General features: G+C 40.1%; 1 protein-coding gene across 1 annotated transcript in view; it reads right to left on the bottom strand.

Moving 5' to 3' along the window:
• LOC143286964 (glycogen [starch] synthase-like) overlaps positions 1 to 18,810 on the bottom strand; it is a 35,524-nt gene that overhangs the window by 10,587 nt on the left and 6,127 nt on the right. The window contains exons 2-10 of the mRNA XM_076594948.1: positions 15,364 to 15,545; positions 14,752 to 14,943; positions 12,572 to 12,757; positions 6,577 to 6,721; positions 5,617 to 5,734; positions 4,386 to 4,506; positions 2,548 to 2,714; positions 1,839 to 1,917; positions 154 to 267 (exon numbers count right to left, since the gene is read on the bottom strand). Coding sequence (XP_076451063.1) covers positions 154 to 267; positions 1,839 to 1,917; positions 2,548 to 2,714; positions 4,386 to 4,506; positions 5,617 to 5,734; positions 6,577 to 6,721; positions 12,572 to 12,757; positions 14,752 to 14,943; positions 15,364 to 15,545 — 1,304 coding nt within the window. The remainder of the gene's footprint in view (positions 1 to 153; positions 268 to 1,838; positions 1,918 to 2,547; positions 2,715 to 4,385; positions 4,507 to 5,616; positions 5,735 to 6,576; positions 6,722 to 12,571; positions 12,758 to 14,751; positions 14,944 to 15,363; positions 15,546 to 18,810) is intronic.

The raw sequence follows: 18,810 nt of genomic DNA, 5'->3' as shown, positions 1-18,810 counted from the left end.
CAAATGTTTGCTCAAACATATAGATCAGGCCAGGACTTTGTACAAGGTTTTCTTGCTGTCCTGTTCATCTGTAAAAAAAAAACAAAAAAAAAACAAAAAAAAAAACCCAATTAAAAAAAAAATTTTTTTTACTGTTTAAATCAAAACACGCACCTTGACTCGGTCATGCCTGTTGTTGAAGAGCTGGCATCGTCGCAGAGCGTTCAACACCTGGTCGTTCTGATCCTCAGCCACGTTGTGGGTGCAGATGGGAGGCAGACTATGGCGCTAAAGATCGATACAAATGAACAAATGTTCAAAAGAACAGCAGCTAACAGTATAGTGCTCATATTCAGGTGATGTTAGGTCAATATAGTGCTCATATTCAGGTGATGTTAGGTCAGTATAGTGCTCATACTCAGGTGATGTTAGGTCAGTATAGTGCTCATATTCAGGTGATGTTAGGTCAGTATAGTGTTTATATTCAAGTGATGTTAGGTCAGTATAGTGCTCATATTCAAAGTGATGTTAGGTCAGTATAGTGCTTATATTCAGATGTTAGGTCAGTATAGTGCTCATATTCAAGTGATGTTAGGTCAGTATAGTGCTTATATTCAAGTGATGTTAGGTCAGTATAGTGCTTGTATTCAGGTGATGTTAAGCATCTGACAGTCTCCAGGAGACTATGGAGTTCCGCTCTTGGTGGTGACTGATACAGCATGAGGTGTGGCTGGACAGGCCCATTAAAGAATTGACAGTCATTCCCTCCTACACTGTGTCTGGGTGAAGTCTGACACTGGTCTGTCTGTCTGGCTTTGGGCCTTTCTTCTCAGCCTCTTTTCCTTGAAACACTGAGCTGGTGTCTTTTCAAACTTTGAGAGAGGCCTTTCTGCACCATCTGCCTCCAAGCCGATTGATCATTCTGTGGCTACAGCTTCTGAAGTCTTCAGGTCAATGTTCAAGGCCTTCAGATCTGTCTTGCAGACGTTTTTATAGAACATCAGAGTTTTGCAATTGGGAGCATTTCCATGTACCAGTTCTCCCAAAAGAAGATCCATTTTCATGTATATAAAATTCAAATTGTTTTCCACCAATTCCGCCAAATACTTGTGGGTGTTTGCTGCCATTCTTGCCTCTATTCCTTGATACACAATACAGGTAGAAAATTTCTCTGTCATTTACTACCAGATGTATCTAAAATCTATGCACTGGGGTTCAGATCTCCAGTTACAGTGAATGTACAAAAGCATCAAAAACAAACAAAAACACACAGACAGCAGAACATGAACTGAAGACAGCCAGTCTAGAAACCCGTTCCTTTTCTCTATCAACTTTTGTTAAATCTCACTCTGCTTGGCATCACTGAAAGCCTTTTTGTCTATGCAATAATTTTCCTCTCAGGTCACCACTGAAAAAGCAATAATTACTTTGTATCTATCTGAATGCAATTCAAGGGACCACAGGTCTCTAGCTGAGTAAGAGCATAACTTTGTGTGCCCATATATTTGTGAAAGCCCACATGTCAAGTACTCCCGGTTGTGCATAAGCCATTGCACATGCCCAATCCAGCATAATGTCTGCCTGAGAAAACACAAATGCCCAAGCTACTATTATGGATGCACTTGAAAGGAAAAACTCACTTTTGTCTAAAACGCTTCTCCCTCTCTCACTTTATCAACTAAACATCTGACTTATTTTTTTATGCCAATCAATTCATCTCGTACAGGACAATATCCATATCATTCACAAAGATATCATTTTACCTGATGAATAATTTGCTTTCATCTCATCTCAGCTGCAACTGTGCATTCTTGTCTAGAGCAGTTTATATGATTTCTAAATTTGATGTTGCTGCTTACCTGAGCTGTATATATACATCTCTTCAGTCTGACCATGTCGTCCTGCTGCAAAATGTCATCACCGTTGGGAAGACTGCCCCTGTAAACAAAAAAAACATTTCTTATTGGACACCATGTGGAGTGATGGCTTAGAGTAACGCGTCCACCTAGGAAGTGAGAGAATCTGAGTGCATTAGTTCGAATCACGGCTCAGCCACCGATATTTTCTCCCCCTCCACTAGACCTTGAGTGGTGGTCTGGACGCTAGTCATTCGGATGAGATGATAAACCAAGGATGATAAACCAAGTGCAAATATATACAACCAACTGTCACATGCACAAACACACACCGTTTGTTTTACAATGGTCAAAACAAATATTTGTTTTATCAAAAAAAGATAGTGAACCCTCCACCCACCAAACACACACACACACACAAATAAATAAAAATCTTCCCACCCACACCCCTCATCAGGTGCAAATACTAGATAAAATTAAATCAAAAAGAAAAAAAAATCACAAATATATCTGCAAAGTAAAGCAATTTAACCATATGTTTCTGATACCATAATTTCTGACAACAACAGCAACCAAAACAAAAAACATGACAGTACAACTCACACCCTGGAACTTCCTGACTTCACACAACAAGCTGACATCACAACAACCTGCAAAAGAACTCTGCAACAGAAAACAACAACAACAGAACAAAACCTGTGTCAGGACTTACCGAAGACAGATTTCAAAGATGCGTTTTCCGATTTGGTTCTGCACATGATGAACCGTTTCCTTCAGCTGCTTGGCGATGGCCTGACCCCTGAGAGACTCCACGTTGAAGTTGTTGGTCCGTGCCGGAAATATCAGGAATGCCACCACAGTCATTTCACTGTTGCAGGACTGGAGGGTGGAGAAAATGGATGTTACACTACAGTTCAATTACAAATACAAAGACTTTCATTACCGGTTAACCATCTCAGGCCAATGAAATCACTATGTTGATCACAATGTATGGATGTTCTTCAAGCATCAATCAAACGAATCATCTGTTGACTTTCTTTTTGCAACAATCTATAATCGCCTATGATTTTCTTTGAGCATCGATCACATAAACCATCTGTGGTTTTCTTTGAGCACTGATCAAATAAATCATGTATGATTTTCTCTGAGCATCAATCAAATGAATCACCCATGATATTCCTTCAGCACTGATAAAATATTTTGTCTAAGATTTTCTTTTGAGCAATGCAGTATAAACATCTGTGACTTTCTTTGAGAATCAAACAGGTAAACGACCAATGATTTTATTTGAGCACTGATCTAATATTCAACCTATAACTTTTTGTCCATCAGTGATACATGAGGCAAAGCCTTTATGGTTCACATGTGATTCTGGCCAATTTGAAAACAAGGAAATAATAATAATAATAATGGTATTTACATAGCGCTTAATCTTGTGCAGAGACAAATCAAAGCACTTTCGCACCAGTCATTCACACGCATACATAACTCTAAAACTGTAGAAACTAAAGACAAGGAAGGGCAGGCAAGGGAGGCTATTTGGGAAGAGGTGGGTTTTAAGGCCAGACTTGAAAGAGCTTAGAGTGGCGACTTGACGAAGCGAAAGAGGAAGTTCATTCCAATCGCAAGATCCAGAGACAGAGAAAGAACGGCAGCCAATAGTCGAGTGTTTGAATCTGGGTATGCGTAAACAGAGTGGATCCGAAGCTGATCATAGTGAGCGAGATGGAGTGTAGAGGTGAAGGCAGCCAGAGATAGGAAGGGGCAGTTTTGTGAATACATTTATAACATAGAGTACTGATCTTGTACTTTATTCGGTGTGAGACAGGGAGCCAGTGGAGATGTTGCAAAAGAGGAGTGATGTGCTCAGATCTTTTCTTTCTGAGGACGAGTCGGCAGAGTTTTGTATGCGCTGAAATAAAAAATGCGTATAGGAACCGGGGTTGGGGGTGTGGGGGTGGGGGTGGGGGTCTGGAGGGGAGAACAGGTATCAACAGTACTTCTATACATCAATCCAAGTCATATAAAATCCAAACAGGGGTATGGGGGAGGGTCAGTTCTGACCTGTTAAACTTTACCCTCTGGGGTCATTCCAGGCTAGTCTACATGGACCCTGGATTAAGTGGGGCTAGCCAGATTTGACCCAAGGGCAAAAACCAATGGGCATACAAATAGGCTGCTACACTGACAATGAACCCAGACTGACGCATGAAAATCTTGTGGATACAGAGGCTAAAAAAAAAATAAAAAAAAAGAAGTTCACAATCTGGAAACACATTTACATATTTACATCAGGAAATCACTCCTACAACTGGTATGTGTGGGTAGATTTTTTTAAAATTTCTATTTATAATCCAAATTCAGTACTGACAAAGTATACCTGAGAAAATGTATACCAACTGCACACACACACACCCACACCCACACATGCACACAGAGATTATTATACAGACTCATTTTGTTTATGCACTTACGCCCATAAACCACCCCTACATTTCTTTCGTAACAACACAATTGCACCAGAGAGGAGAGACCCAGTGGAAAACCCACCTTCATGTAGTGGTTAAGGCGAGCTAGTGACTCGATGAACATATCTGCCCCCTTGTTGGAGAACTCGTAACGTCCTGCAGTGAAGAAGTACAGCGTCTTGTCCAGGTCGAAATCGTAGTGCCTGAAGCAGACCATCACAGCCACTTAGCATCTCAGCTTGTGTAATGACTCATCTGCTACAGATTCCAGATTAAAATGTATATTTCTATATTCCCTAAAAAAAAATTAAAAAAAAAGAAAGAAAAAAAGCCGGTCACTTTCATTTAACATTCACATTTAAACAGCAACAGACTGGAAAGGAAGCTCCCAACTTCTCTATCCACCAAAGAAAACCCCATGCGCTGTCAAGAAACAATAAGTTTCAGTTTCTCAAGGAGACGTCACTGCCATCAGACAAATCCATATATGCTACACATCTGCTGGGCAGATGCCTGACCAGCAGCATAACCCAACGTCCTAGTCAAGCCTTGATGTTCATGTATATGTATATATTTGTGTATCTATCAGAGTGGATTTCTTCTACAGATTTTTGCCAGATGACCACACTTCTGCTGCCACAGGTTCTTTTTCAGTGCACTGAGTGTGTGTGCTGCAAACGGTTCCTCAGTTTACTGTCTTATCCAAATGGCTAGACGTCCAGTTTGATTTCCCATTCACACTTGGGAGGGGATTTGAACCCAGACCCTACTGGACACTGCATTAGCAAATAAGCATCTTAACCATACTGCAATTTTCCTTCCGAAACGGAAACTCAGGAAACAAGAACATACCCAGTATGCACACCCCGCAAACCAGAATGATTGCCTGCCTACGTGGTAGGTTAAAAACAAGTCATTCATGAACATGTAAAAGCCCTCTTTCACATATACAAGTGAACGTGGGAGTTGCTGCCCACAAAGAAGAAGAAGAGAGCCTATTATAGGCGTGTATAAAACAGTCTAAAAAGAAATAAAATAAACATATAGAATAAACAGGTAAGATAATACATTAAAACATAACACAGAAGAAGAAGAAGAGAGCTTATTTTAGGTGTGCATAAAACAACAAGACAAATAGAATAAACAGGTAAGGAAATACATTAAAATACAATAAATATGAAAGATACATAAAGGGAAAATGATTGAAACAATACAATCTTGACCATCCTTACAAACTAACTGAAACCGAATCATAAAGAAATTCTTATTCTTGTTTTTTTTAAAAGCAATAAAGACAATAGTGAAGTCTTTACCCATAGAAATGCCCTCGGACAAAGTCGTTCAGTTTCTCTTTGTTGATGGCATGAAGGTTCTGGAATTCATGGAGGGCGCTGAACTTCACCACATTCAGACCATTGGGTGTGATCACATCTGGAACAAAACAGGTTCTTGAAATTATGCTGGTGCCGGTGCCAGAGCCACTTTCTCTCTATCAGCGTGCATGCGTGTGAGTGAGAGAGAAAGACAGAGAGGGAGAGAGAGAGAGAGAAAGAATGAAAATGATTTATTTTTACACAGAGTTATGATACAAGCAGAAACAAAGCCCTATCCAAGCATATCTCAGCATTTTATATCTAAGCATTTTACAAATGCAATACTTAAAAAAAGATTTGAATCAACACATAGGATGAAATAGAAACATATGAAAGAGCAAAAAAACAAAAACAAAAAACCCTGATGAAAAAGCACAATCATTTATATCATAAAAGCACAATTTACGAGACCCATAAAGTAGCATATACTCTCAGTACAACTCTTACACTCCAGCACACATAATATAGAAAAACCTTAGCAAACAACAAAGATGAGAACAATCACAGTTACAACTTATACAAGGATGAAAGAAGCAGCTTTAATTTATATAACTCCCAAGAAATTTCCGAAATAATTAAATAAAGTATTGGACATAAGGGGTAAAAAGGGTAATAATCAGCAATCTTTCTTAAGTTTTAACCACACTACCACTCACTCCCTCACCCCAACTCTACTCTCTCCAGTCAATCATCTCACACACACACACACACACTGCCTTGAACCTGAGGCAATAACCAAGAAGAACTAACTGCTTTAATACTTTGTACCCCATCAGTGCAACTGCACTGCAGTTTCTGTGGACCAGCCCTACATCAGCTGAGTGCACTGTCAAAGCCATACTTCAAACACAAAAGTGCACAGCAGAGATCAAGAAAAGCACTGTGGCCTCCCTCCCTCACCAGGTTTGCGTTTCAAGAGGAACTCCGACTCAGTGCCGGTGATCTCAGACACAGTGGTGAAGGCATGGGCGCAGTGCACGGCCGCCCTCTCCATGCAGTAGCGGTGGTAGATCTGTCGGTCCCCGGCCTCCTTGTCCAGGTTAAACTGGTGAAGAACATACACAGGTGGAAGGTTAAGAAAGATGCTTACTCATGTATTAATTTATGTATGTCTGCACACATTCCTGCGTGTAGGTCCGCACAGACAAGAGAAACAAACATGCATGCATGTACACAGTTGTATGTATGCACCATGTGCAGACACAAACATACATGTGCCCCCCCCCCCCTACCCCCCTCCCCACCTCCTCCAATTTTCTCCGTCTCCATACTCACATATTTATACATTCTGTGCACACATATTCACACATCTGACCACATAAACACGCAACATGCTCGTGTGAATGTGCATGCAAACACACACACATACCATATACATATCTACACCCATGAGGCAACCAATCTGGCACACACACACACACACACCACAGAGAGTCCCCTCCTCTCTTTAACACACACCAAATTCAATCACACACTTTCTCTCTCTCCTCCATTTTACTCATAATCAAACAAGCATCCATGCAGCCTGAGGCATAAGGAGAGCCATGCATGTACATGCACACCCACACAGCCACGTGGATATGCTCTGATTCTTGTTCAAAAAGCCCAGGGTGCCTCAAAGTTTGCCTGTACCGCTCAATGAATCAACTGACCACAGCACTGATCAATAAAGCCAAACAAGCTCTGGTCTTGTCATCAAATCATGTTCATAATGCCTTACCCCCCACCTTTTCTCCATATATGACAAGGTCAAGTGTGGGTGGAGAGAATGGCCCTCCTTCAGATTCAACCCCCCCAATCCTTATAACTTTCAAATGGTAAACCACCTCAATACCAATGTTAGCCAATGGCTGCTTTTCTGAGCTATCAGAGACTTGCCACAATGTGAAATGATTTTGCTGTAACTGCTTAATTAACCGACAGATCCATTTATTTATTCCCACATTCCTGGGCTACCACTCCCATGGTCACTCCTATTACAAGCGTGGTTTTGCGTGTGCGACTATTGTGTGGGCAGCCATACTCCATTTTCCAGCTTGTGAAGACTGGGTATGTTTTTTTGTTTCTAAACCCTTCACAAAAGGGAGATAGATTACAAGATTTTGAATGTGCCAATTTGACCTCTCGCAGGTGTGCACACACAGATGGGACTGGGGCACTAGCAGGTCTGTCGGCACAATTGTTGACCTTGGAAATTGGAAAAAAAAAAAAAAAAAAATCTACTCCCCTTACCCACAAGGCACTGATACCAGGCTTGAACCCAGGGCCTTCTCACTGCAAGTTCTATGCTTTAACCATTCAGGTATCATGTCTATCCAATCCGCTTCAATTTTCCTCAAAACCAAGAAGACATTGGGAATGGTCAGTGTGATAAATATTATTTTGAAGGGTTAAGAAACACAGTCTTGCTTAGCTCAGACAGACAAATCTTTTATGCATCCCTATAAATAGGTCATAGGGGGTGGGAAGGTTACAATTTTTTTTTAAGCAACATATAAATAGGCATGGTCAGAGTTGTTTCACTTCTCTTCAGTGCATGCCAAGTCATGTAACAACAAATAAGCATTAGCAAACCTGAAAATATTTCTGTGTTAGAAATTAAACCTTTAAACATCACACCCCACCCTCAGCAAATAGTTTTACAAAAGAAGAAAATTAAAGAGGGGTATGGGACTTTAATAAATATTTTGTTTACATAGTTTCCAGAATGTCATTTAAATAGGGTTCCATTAAAAAAAAAAAAGGGCGAGAGCCCTTTGAGAGAGCATTCTTTATTTCATGCACAGTAATCTATCTGAACTGTTTTGAATGACCTCTATGCAGATTTCCTCTACATTATTAAAACCACAGTGACTTCAGAGACACAAAAATGAAAATGTTGCTATTATCATCACTTATTGACATTATTTGATGTGTGTTTTGTTATGTTTTTTTTTTAAGCCAACGTAACAGTCAATGCTTAATGCCTATTTCCACCCATGCTGTCTGCTGTTTGGTACAGGAAATTAATTAAACAACTCATTAACATTCAGACGGATCTGAACAAACTACCATTCATTCAAACAGGGCAGAATAAATATGACCTGGCAGTTTGCAGATGGCCAAGCAGCATTTGTCATTCAGATTTTCTGCGGTTATCCTAGCACTGCGGTCGTAGCATGTTAGTATCAGCAGGGATATCAAAATCAATACATTTTACCATCTTAGACAGCAACTTCTTCATAGATGAAACTGGGGCATTTGCAAAATTGGCAAGCTGTGGGGTCCACAGGGAATCCTCAAAGACCTGAAAATGTTTCCTTAATTGACGGGCGCAATAGCCGAGTGGTTAAAGCGTTGGACTGTCAATCTGAGGGTCCCGGGTTCGAATCACGGTGACGGCGCCTGGTGGGTAAAGGGTGGAGATTTTTACGATCTCCCAGGTCAACATATGTGCAGACCTGCTAGTGCCTGAACCCCCTTCATGCGTATATGCAAGCAGAAGATCAAATATGCACGTTAAAGATCCTGTAATCCATGTCAGCATTCGGTGGGTTATGGAAACAAGAACATACCCAGCATGCACACCCCCGAAAACGGAGTATGGCTGCCTACATGGCAGGGTAAAAACGGTCATACACGTAAAAGCCCACTCGTGTGCATACGAGTGAACGCAGAAGAAGAAGAGGAAGAAGAAGTTTCCTTAATTGATGTTTTGTTGGGATTTTTTTCATCCCAAGGGGAAAGCATCTCGTAGAGAATTACTCTGAAAAAAAAAAACTTGGCTAAGCAAACAGAATCATTATTTCACAAGAACAGAATGTTCACACTCAATTCCTAAGGGAGAAGAAAGAGAAAATGTAAATACTGGTTATCATCAGAGATGAACAGAGACTGACGGAGGGAGAGAGAAATGGGGGTGTGAGGATAGTGAATGGTGGAGAAACAGACATTCGCTATTCATTTCCCCTGTGTTTGTGTGTGTGTGTGTGAGAGCGAGTGCATGCATACGTGTGTGTGTGCATACATGGGTGACGTGCACACTGAAACACCCCAAGTGGCAAGTATAGAACTTGTTTTGTCAATCTGCCTGTATATACTTTCACATTATTTTACACATTCCTTGACTCATCAATCTACAATTTTTGCACACTGACCAAGATTCCAATATCCTCTTGGTTGTCACAAGTTTTGGAGTGAATATGCTGTTCATTAAAGAAATCACAGCAAACTAAAATTTTGAAGTGGTGACCTGTTGGGAAACCATACCAACTCAGCCACTGATTACCTGAAGAAAATAACGAGATGAAAGGTCAAAGTGGAGGCCTATTCTGACTGAAGGGAACTTTTTAAAATTTAGTTTTCTCTTCTTTTTTTCTCCTCCCCTCCTTTTCTGCTTGTCTCTGTGTCTGTTCTACTCCTAAGACTAGGAGACCACCACTTCCTTCCTGTCTGTGCAAAGGACAAAAAACAAAACAAAAAACAACAACAAAAAAACAAACCCATCCAAACCCTGAATTCAACTGACATGCAAAGTCGTAAACCTATCAACAATACCAACTGAATCACACACTTTGATTTGAAACTAATCACTTCTCTCATCCTTTCTTTTTAATCTGTTGTTTTGTTTTCTGTAAGCACGTTCAGAAACTGAGGTGTGTGTGTGTGTGTGTGTGTGTGTGTGTGTGTGTGTGTGTGTGTGTGTGTGTGTGTCTGTCTACAAGCATGGCATCTTGAAAGTTGAGTTGACCAGTCAGTACTGAGAACATCACAATTTAGTAGGAAAATTCCTCAAAATACACATAAGTCACACACACACACAAAAAAAACATGCACACACACATATACACACACACACAGAGCAGAACCACATACCGTAAAGTTCGGTCTATAAGCTGTGACTTTTTACTCCAGCTTCAACCTCTGCGGCTTATACAATGATGCAGCTTATTTGAGGATTTTAACAATCCCTGGAGTGTCACGTTCTCATCTATTCTTAGCTGCCCTTCAACTCACCAAAATCATGATTTCTGTCCATGAATTTTTGGATGAGCTTCAGGATAGTGTGCTAACTGTTCACGTTTTATAAATCAAATCCGCACACATTAAAGCCTTCAGATCAACATTCAATTCTACTCCGCTCAAGTGTACACCCTTATCATGCCAAAAACGCGACGTTATGCCTATGATGCAGCCTTCACATTGAAGGCGATCGACCTAGCAGATGACAGTGCAAGCAATGAACCAGCAGCGACCTCCACCTTCATGTTCATGAAGTGAAAGCGAGGCTGAAGTCAATGACAAGATGGTGGAGGAAGCTGTGCTGGTTCTCTTCAACTCAGACACTGAAGACGAAGATTTCAGTGGATTCAGTGAGCAGGATGACGTTGAATAAATGTGACTATCCCTAAATTATGGATCTTATTTTAATTGTGTTTATTCATTATTTTTTTGTGGCACTAGCAGTATTTTCGCTTGCTTTTCTTTGTGTTGTTCCCGCTTGTGTTTATTTCATAACCTACAGTACTGACAGCTTTTCTGTAGTATCAGTATGTGTTCCGGTACCGGAAATAAGTGCGGCTTATAAGCCAGTGCGGCTTATGTATGTATAAAGTTCAACTTCTTCCAAAATTTAGTGGGTGCGGCTTATATACCAGTGCGCTCAATAGACCGAACTTTACGGTATGTACATACACACACACACACATACACACACACACACACAAAGTTCAATTTAGTAAGAACATTTCTGTAAACACAAACAGCAGTCCAACACACCCAGACACACAAACACACACAAAAAGCAACCTTCAATTTAGTAAGAACATTCCTGAAAAAAAAGGCAAAAAAAAAAGGCAGTATCACACATTTTAAAAAAATTGTTTTAAATATATAGTAAAATAATTCCTGGAAAACAGCAGTTCAATACACTAAAAAAAAGAAATTTTATTAGAAGAATTCCTGGAAAAAAAGAAATGTTACACACACACAGCAGTACAACACGTACAAACACACACACACGAAAGATCACTTTAATTTAGTAAATTTAGCAGGAACATTCCTGAAAACACACAGCAGTCCAATACACAATGCAGTGCCACAAACTGTTATACATGCCCACCACAAAATATTACCATCAGGAATAAAATGATGAAAAAAAAACCTAACTGATTATTTCAAGATTTTCATAAATATATATTTTCTTTCTTTTTTGTTTTTGTTTTTGGATACAATGTAATGATGACAATCATCACAGCCACCATGACTGATGGAGAATAGCACTTGCAGAGAGTGTGAAAACTAGAGTCTTCCCTTTTCATTACCACAATTTCAGTTCACTGTACTCTATCCTATCCTAAGATCTGGTAGCTGTGGATTTTGTCTTTGTTGTTTTTCACAGCAAAGCTTGCTCTCCTCCTTCTTCTTCATCAGTCTCACATATTTATTTGTGACGACGCTTTCTTGTAACTTTGGCTCTTCCGCAGATGGTTAATTTTAAAATTTGTTGTTCTTTTTTATGTTTCTTTTTTTTCTTTTTCTGTAACACAGGATCCACAGCCGAAACACCTAGAATGGTCATTAATGTTTATGTTATACTGTAACAAATAAAAAATGGTTATTCAGAAACAGTGGACATGTGTGACACATATACACACAAAAAAACCCCTTCAATTTCATTGGAACATTCCTGAAAACACACATGTTGTAGCGTTGTACACATACAGAAACACACACACACACACACATGTTGTAGTGTTGTATTCATACAGAAACACACACACACACAATGTTGTAGTGTTGTATACATACAGAAACACATACACACACACGCATGTTGTAGTGTTGTATACATACAGAAACACACACACACACAAACCAACACATACACTATCACCAACACAACCCCAAACGCTACCTTGCCCAGGTTGTTGTAGAAGTCCGCACTGCCGGCACACAGGTAGCGGCCCAGCAGGGTGGCGTGGGTGGTGAAGATGAGGCTGACATTCAGCTGCTTCAGCCGCTCCAGGATCAGCCCCGCCCCGGCCAGCCACTCGTGAAAGTGGTTGATCACCACAGGGTCACCCGGCAGGTTCTTGATGAACTGCAAACACACAGCCACAACACATCATCAGAGATGCCAACCCCTGTCAAGTGTTCGTAGAAACAATCAGGAAATTCGGTAGGAACATTCTGAATTTGATAGGAACACTTGGACTCCGAGCCACATCAGCAAACGGGCACAGACGCTGTTTGACCGAGACGCAGTTTGATTTCGCCACATTCTCTCTTGTTCAGGGCAAACGATCAAGCCACTCAATGCTGTTTCAAAGTAAACACGCATGCAATTAGCTGAGCATCATTACGTGAGATAAAGGTTAGTAGTGACTGCCCTAACCTCTTGATCAACAGGTCTAGAGCGCCTGGGTAATGTTACGACAGGAAAGCATGTGGCCATGCTATGTAGTTGAAAAATGAACTCCTTGGAACCATTTTGGTGTTGGCGTAACATCGAAACAAACTACAGTAGAGCGAAACAAAATACGGTGAAATTGTAACAGTTGGCGTCTCTGCATCATCTTCTTCTTCTCCTCCTCCTCCCTCAACTCTGTGAAGAGTCACTGGGGGCACAACACAGAAGAACTGTTCACAACATTCCTCCACGGCTGTTGCTTGAATGATGAGTGATATGGATACTTATATTGTGCCTATCCTCGGTCCGAGACCAAGCTCTAAGCATTTTACAAACACAGGGTCATTTGCACAACAGGCTGCCTACCTGGGTAGAGCCGACTGACGGCTACCATTGTGCGCTCATCATTTGTTTCCTGTGTCATTCAATCAGATTTCAGGCACACACCAATACAGACTCAGACCTGTGTCAAAGCCTGGGACTCTGCATGGGGAGATGGGAGAGTTTGTTTAATACTTCCTGTTCAGTTAATTTTACATAACAAGTCAAACCAATGCATGTCAAACTGATGCGACTGAGTTTGACAGGAAGTAAAATGCAAACTTCTTTTTTGTTTGGTGTCATATACTTACCATGTCAAACTCCAACGCATCAGTTTGACATGGTAAGTATACAACACCAAAAAAGAGGAAGTTTGCATTTTACCACCCACAGTATATGGCACCAAAAGAAAAGATATTACACAAACGTTGAAAAACAGGAAAGTTGTTGGTGTTCATTTGTTCATCCTTGCACACCACTGCACATTACCCAAGACTGAAAAACATTCAATGGATGCTCCATACTCACAAAGCTTTGAGTAACCAAAAACAAAAGCAAGGTGGGACTGAGGAATGGGGTGGTGTGTATGTGTGTGGGGGGGGTGGGGGGGTGGGGGTTACGACTTCAGACAATAATTACATGATTAAGAGAGAAAGAACTGGTATGAGAAGGAAAAAAAACAATTTGCTGCAAAACATTCAATGAGTGTGACAACAATTTTTCAGTTTAAATTAACTCACCTCAACTGAACATTCCTGATTAGGAGTATCATGTGGTTTACACCAATTTCCCATGAACATACCAAATCATGAAAAAGAGATTTATAAGGGTTTTGACTGATAGTATGGCGCTGCAACTGTTATGCACAAATGATATCATCAAAGACCTCTCTACCGTTAAAAGCGACCAACCAAAGCTGACTTCTTTGCTTTGTGTTAGAATGACATGTCTATTTTTGGCCCTATCGCCTTCATTTTGTCCATGACTGGAAAACCGTGAGGGTGATTATGCATTTAAAAAAACAACAACAAAAAAAGGTTAAAGCTTCCATAGTCTTTCATGGCCACAGCGGCAATGAAATTCATATCCTTCCACCATTCTTTAACTGAAGTCAGCACCCATTCACACCTGAATGGAGTCAGGAAATTCGTAGTTAACTGGTTTTCACAAGGACACAACACCATCACTGATCACTGGCAAAAAATAACTGGATCAGAAATCCAATGCCTTCCTGATTCTGCCGCTTTCCCTTTGATTATATATACAAGTGGGGAAGAAGAAAAAAACACACATAAAAAAAACATGTTCAGCGAAAGTGGAGACCTGACCCCAGTGACCCCCTCGACCTCCCCACCACTACTCACCTCCGACATGAACCATGTCACCAGGGCCCCGAAAATGACAGCGTCGTTCGACTCCCTGTCATGCCAGGGGATGCCGATGCCAGCATGCTCCCAAAGCTGATGCTTGAACTCGTCCAGCTTCCAAGCAGCTGAGCCGATATCAAAGAGAATCACCTTGGGGTACCCATCAATCAGCCAGCGACCGAAAAACACCTGTGGCAAGACAAAGGAATGTTTATTCAAGTTTGAAAAAATTTTTTTTAAGACACATGAATGTGTATCATGCAAGTTCGACAAACAACAAGTTTTAAAACACAGGAACATGTGCGTAAGTTTGACAAACTACAAGTTTTAAGAGGCAGGAACGTGTGCACAAGTTTGACAAACAACAAGTTTTTTAAGACACAAACATGTGATGTATGCAGCCTTGGGGGCTATTGGCTTTTGGGGACCATCCCTATGCCGAGTAGTGTCCGAAAGCCCTCTTGGCCGAGGGAGAGGGGATGTAAATTGGGCAAATGACAATCCAGTACATTCAATTTCTAGCCCCTATAGGCAAGACAGCAGCTGCCTCCTCTGCAGTTCTGATGGTCACAGTCGGACATCAGGCAAGAAGCCCTGCCGAGGGCTCACCTTGATTCCCCCCTGCCTCATGGTGGCGATGGTGTCCCTGTAGACATAGTGGTGCGGTTCCAGAATCTCAACCTCCGTGCGCACGCATGCCTCATTGTAGGGCCCCATCAGGCAGTACTGCTCCCCCCATTCCTCGACTGTCACTGGAGCTTTTGTCTTGATCACAGTGTAGATACCCCCAACTGCAACACACACACACACACACACACAGGCATTTCAACCACTGTTCGTGAAAGTTTTTCTTTTTTCAACTTGATCACAGTGTAGATGCTCCCAACTGCAAAACACAGACATCACAGGTATTTCAACCACTGATTTTGAAAGTATTTTTTTCAACTTGATCATGGTATAAATGCTCCCAACTGCAAAACATACACATCACAGGTATTTCAATCTCTGTTCTTTAAGGTTTTAGTCTTTATCCCAGTGCAGATGCTTGGCTAACTGAAAAATGCACACACACACACACACACACACACACACTCTGAAGGTATTTAATTCTAATTTTCTGTTCTTGAAGAGTTTTGTCTTGATCAGTATATTATGCCATCTGCACTGCAAGACACACACTGACACCACTTTTTATCTCTGCTCTTGAAGGGTTTAGTTCTGATGAGCACATCACAGAGCAGATGCTGCCAATTGCAAAACACACACACACACACACACACAAACAAACAAACAAGCAGACACCATGGCTTAAAGTTTTTACCTTCGCTTTTGAACAAGTTAACTGTGGATATATCAGTTATTCTATTTCTACAACACCAAGTTAAGTTTGTGCCAAGCAGTTTTGAGTCTTTGAATAATAACCAAAATACATACAGGTAAATGGGAGGGTAAGATTGACTGACAGGATGGGGAGGGAGTGATGGCAGTGCTGGAGGGAAGGTGAACAAAAACAGGAAATGACGTGATAATCCTGTCTAAAACAATAAAACAACATGTTGATGCACAAACTTATTTCACTACATTTCTTCTTCACTCTTTCTGTCTCTGGGCCTTACACTTGGAACAATCTTCCTCTTTTACTTTGTCAAATCCCTACTCAGCTCTTTTAAGTCTGACCTTAAAATCTGCCTCTTTCCGTTTCTATAGCCTTCTATCATGTGTGTGTGTGTGTGTGTGTGTGTGTGTGTGTTGAAAAGTTCTGTCTCCCTTTGGGTCAGAGTTGTGCATGCCTGTGAAAGTCGTGAGAAGAAGAAGGGTCACAGATAACTGTGACCTTCACTCTGCCCTTCAACTTCAAAGGTCTGCACTGTGTGCAACCCACCACCCTTGCTAGGGAGCTTTAAATCTGCAGCAACTGGATTTAAAAGAACAAAAACCTATATTAAAAAATATATATATAAAACCGACCCTCAAATATCCTGGGTTTTGTCCATAAATATTGTCATGAATGTGACCTTTTAATGACTATCTTTGATCATTATCTTTTTCTGGATGAAAACCATTCTCTGAACCATAGATCAGCTCACTTTAGACTTGCTGAATGGCTTTTGGCTATATTCATAAATGATGGTGATTTGAAAAACTAAAATAAGAAAAACAACAACAACAACAATAAAATAAGAAAATGCAGAATGCCCCATCTGTATTGTTGCCCTAGTCACACAGTGGTATCCACCATTGGTATCAAGAAATAAAGTCCCAGTATCAAATCCTGTGTGGATGACATTCAATTAGGACTGAAAAGTTGGGTTATCAATATAAGTGTAGGTGGGGAAATATGATAGTTGTGGACACAAAGTGTAATCAGGATAATGATAAAGACACTATGTCTACACATAAATCATTAAATGCAGTCAGATTCAAGTAAGACTATATCGTGGTGTCCACCTTTGATTTCTTAAAAGATAAAGTTTAACCTCCTTTTAGTCAATGAAAACAGTGTGATGAATTTGTGATAATGCGTGAACTGATTTGTGCATTGCAATATAAACAAGAGAGGCAAGGCCTTCAAGACTCACTTGTGACACGCTTTAAAAAAAAAAAAAAATCCAAGCGTTTTATGTATTGAGTATAATTTCAAAATGTAATGTTTAAGATGAGAAAGATCAGTTTAAAGCAAATTAACTCCCCTAGCATTAATTACAGAGTAATTTCCCTTTTTTACTATCTGCACCAAAACGTATGCAAAATAAATAAAACTTCCATGCTTAGCAAAACAAGTTCCTGTTTGAACAGAAAATGACAATAATGACTGCTCTTGTTGTTGGGTCAGAATATCAGATCAAAGTGCCAAGTTTAGAGAATACAAAAAATATAAATATAACAGTAAATGCAGTTTGCATATAATTAGGCTTCATTTTTTATTTTTTTGTGCCCATCCAAGAGATGCAATATTGTTTTAAACAAGATGACTGGAAAGAACTGAATTTTTCCTATTTTTATGCCTAATTTGATGTCAACTGACAAAGTATTTGCAGAGAAAATGTCAATGTTAAAGTTTACCACAGACACACAGACACACACAGACAACCGAACACCGGGTTAAAACATACTCACTTTGTTTACACAAGTGAGTCAAAAATCATATTCTTGGATTTGCTTATTACATGTACATTTTTTTTTTTAAACAAACAAAAACAAACGTCAGCAATCTTTCGAAGCTGGAGAAAGTAACAATCAATAAAACAAGGATTTTAACTCAACAATACAATAACCCTTTATGCCAGCATTGTGATTATGTATGCCCTATGAATGTTTCTTTATAAATCACACTAATTTAGTTCATTGAGGACTTCAGAATAGTCTATAGATGTCCACTGAGAAAAAAAAAAAAAGAAGGAAAGGGAACAGGGTATATTATTCACATTCACATATGCAGACACCCACACTCCTCCTCTCTCTCTCTCTGAAACACACACACACACACATTTTTCAGTTGATATGCTAACTTTCAACAGACCCAACTGAGGAACTGACCCCATATTCAAAGCAGAGATAAAAAAAAAAAAAAACACTTGATGACCGATATTGGGCCACCCGACTGATTTATATAACAAACCACTCAGAACAAGGTCTTTGACCTGTAAATAAGCTGGCCATAAAAAGATGGAAATCAAGAAGAAGAAAGATCACAATTAAAAAAAAAAAAATGTTTTGGGTGTTGTGGTGGGTTTTTTTTAAGAGCTTAGTGCTGTTTGGTGTTTTTTTGTTTGTCTGTGTGTACGTTGTTGTTCCTGCTAATTTTGGGGAGATTACCTGCGCAGTCAAATATATTTTAGGGAAAAAAAATCTGGCTTCTGTCTGTTAAATAAAATCAGACAATTATCTCCGGTATTTTTTCCCCCCAACACTTTTTTGTGAAATGGATAAAGAAGAAATTATCTCTGGGGGACCAAAAAAATCTTATCCTAAATCCCTTTCAAATACTGAGAAGAAGAAAAAAAGAATGTGATGCTGTTACTTTGATAGCTGAGAACACACACACACACACACACA

This window comes from Babylonia areolata, chromosome 10 (genome assembly GCF_041734735.1).
Source record: "Babylonia areolata isolate BAREFJ2019XMU chromosome 10, ASM4173473v1, whole genome shotgun sequence".
In the NCBI taxonomy this organism is placed as follows: domain Eukaryota; kingdom Metazoa; phylum Mollusca; class Gastropoda; order Neogastropoda; family Buccinidae; genus Babylonia; species Babylonia areolata.
The sequence above is the reverse complement of the archived record's forward strand: the minus strand, read 5'-3'. Positions and strand labels throughout refer to the sequence as shown.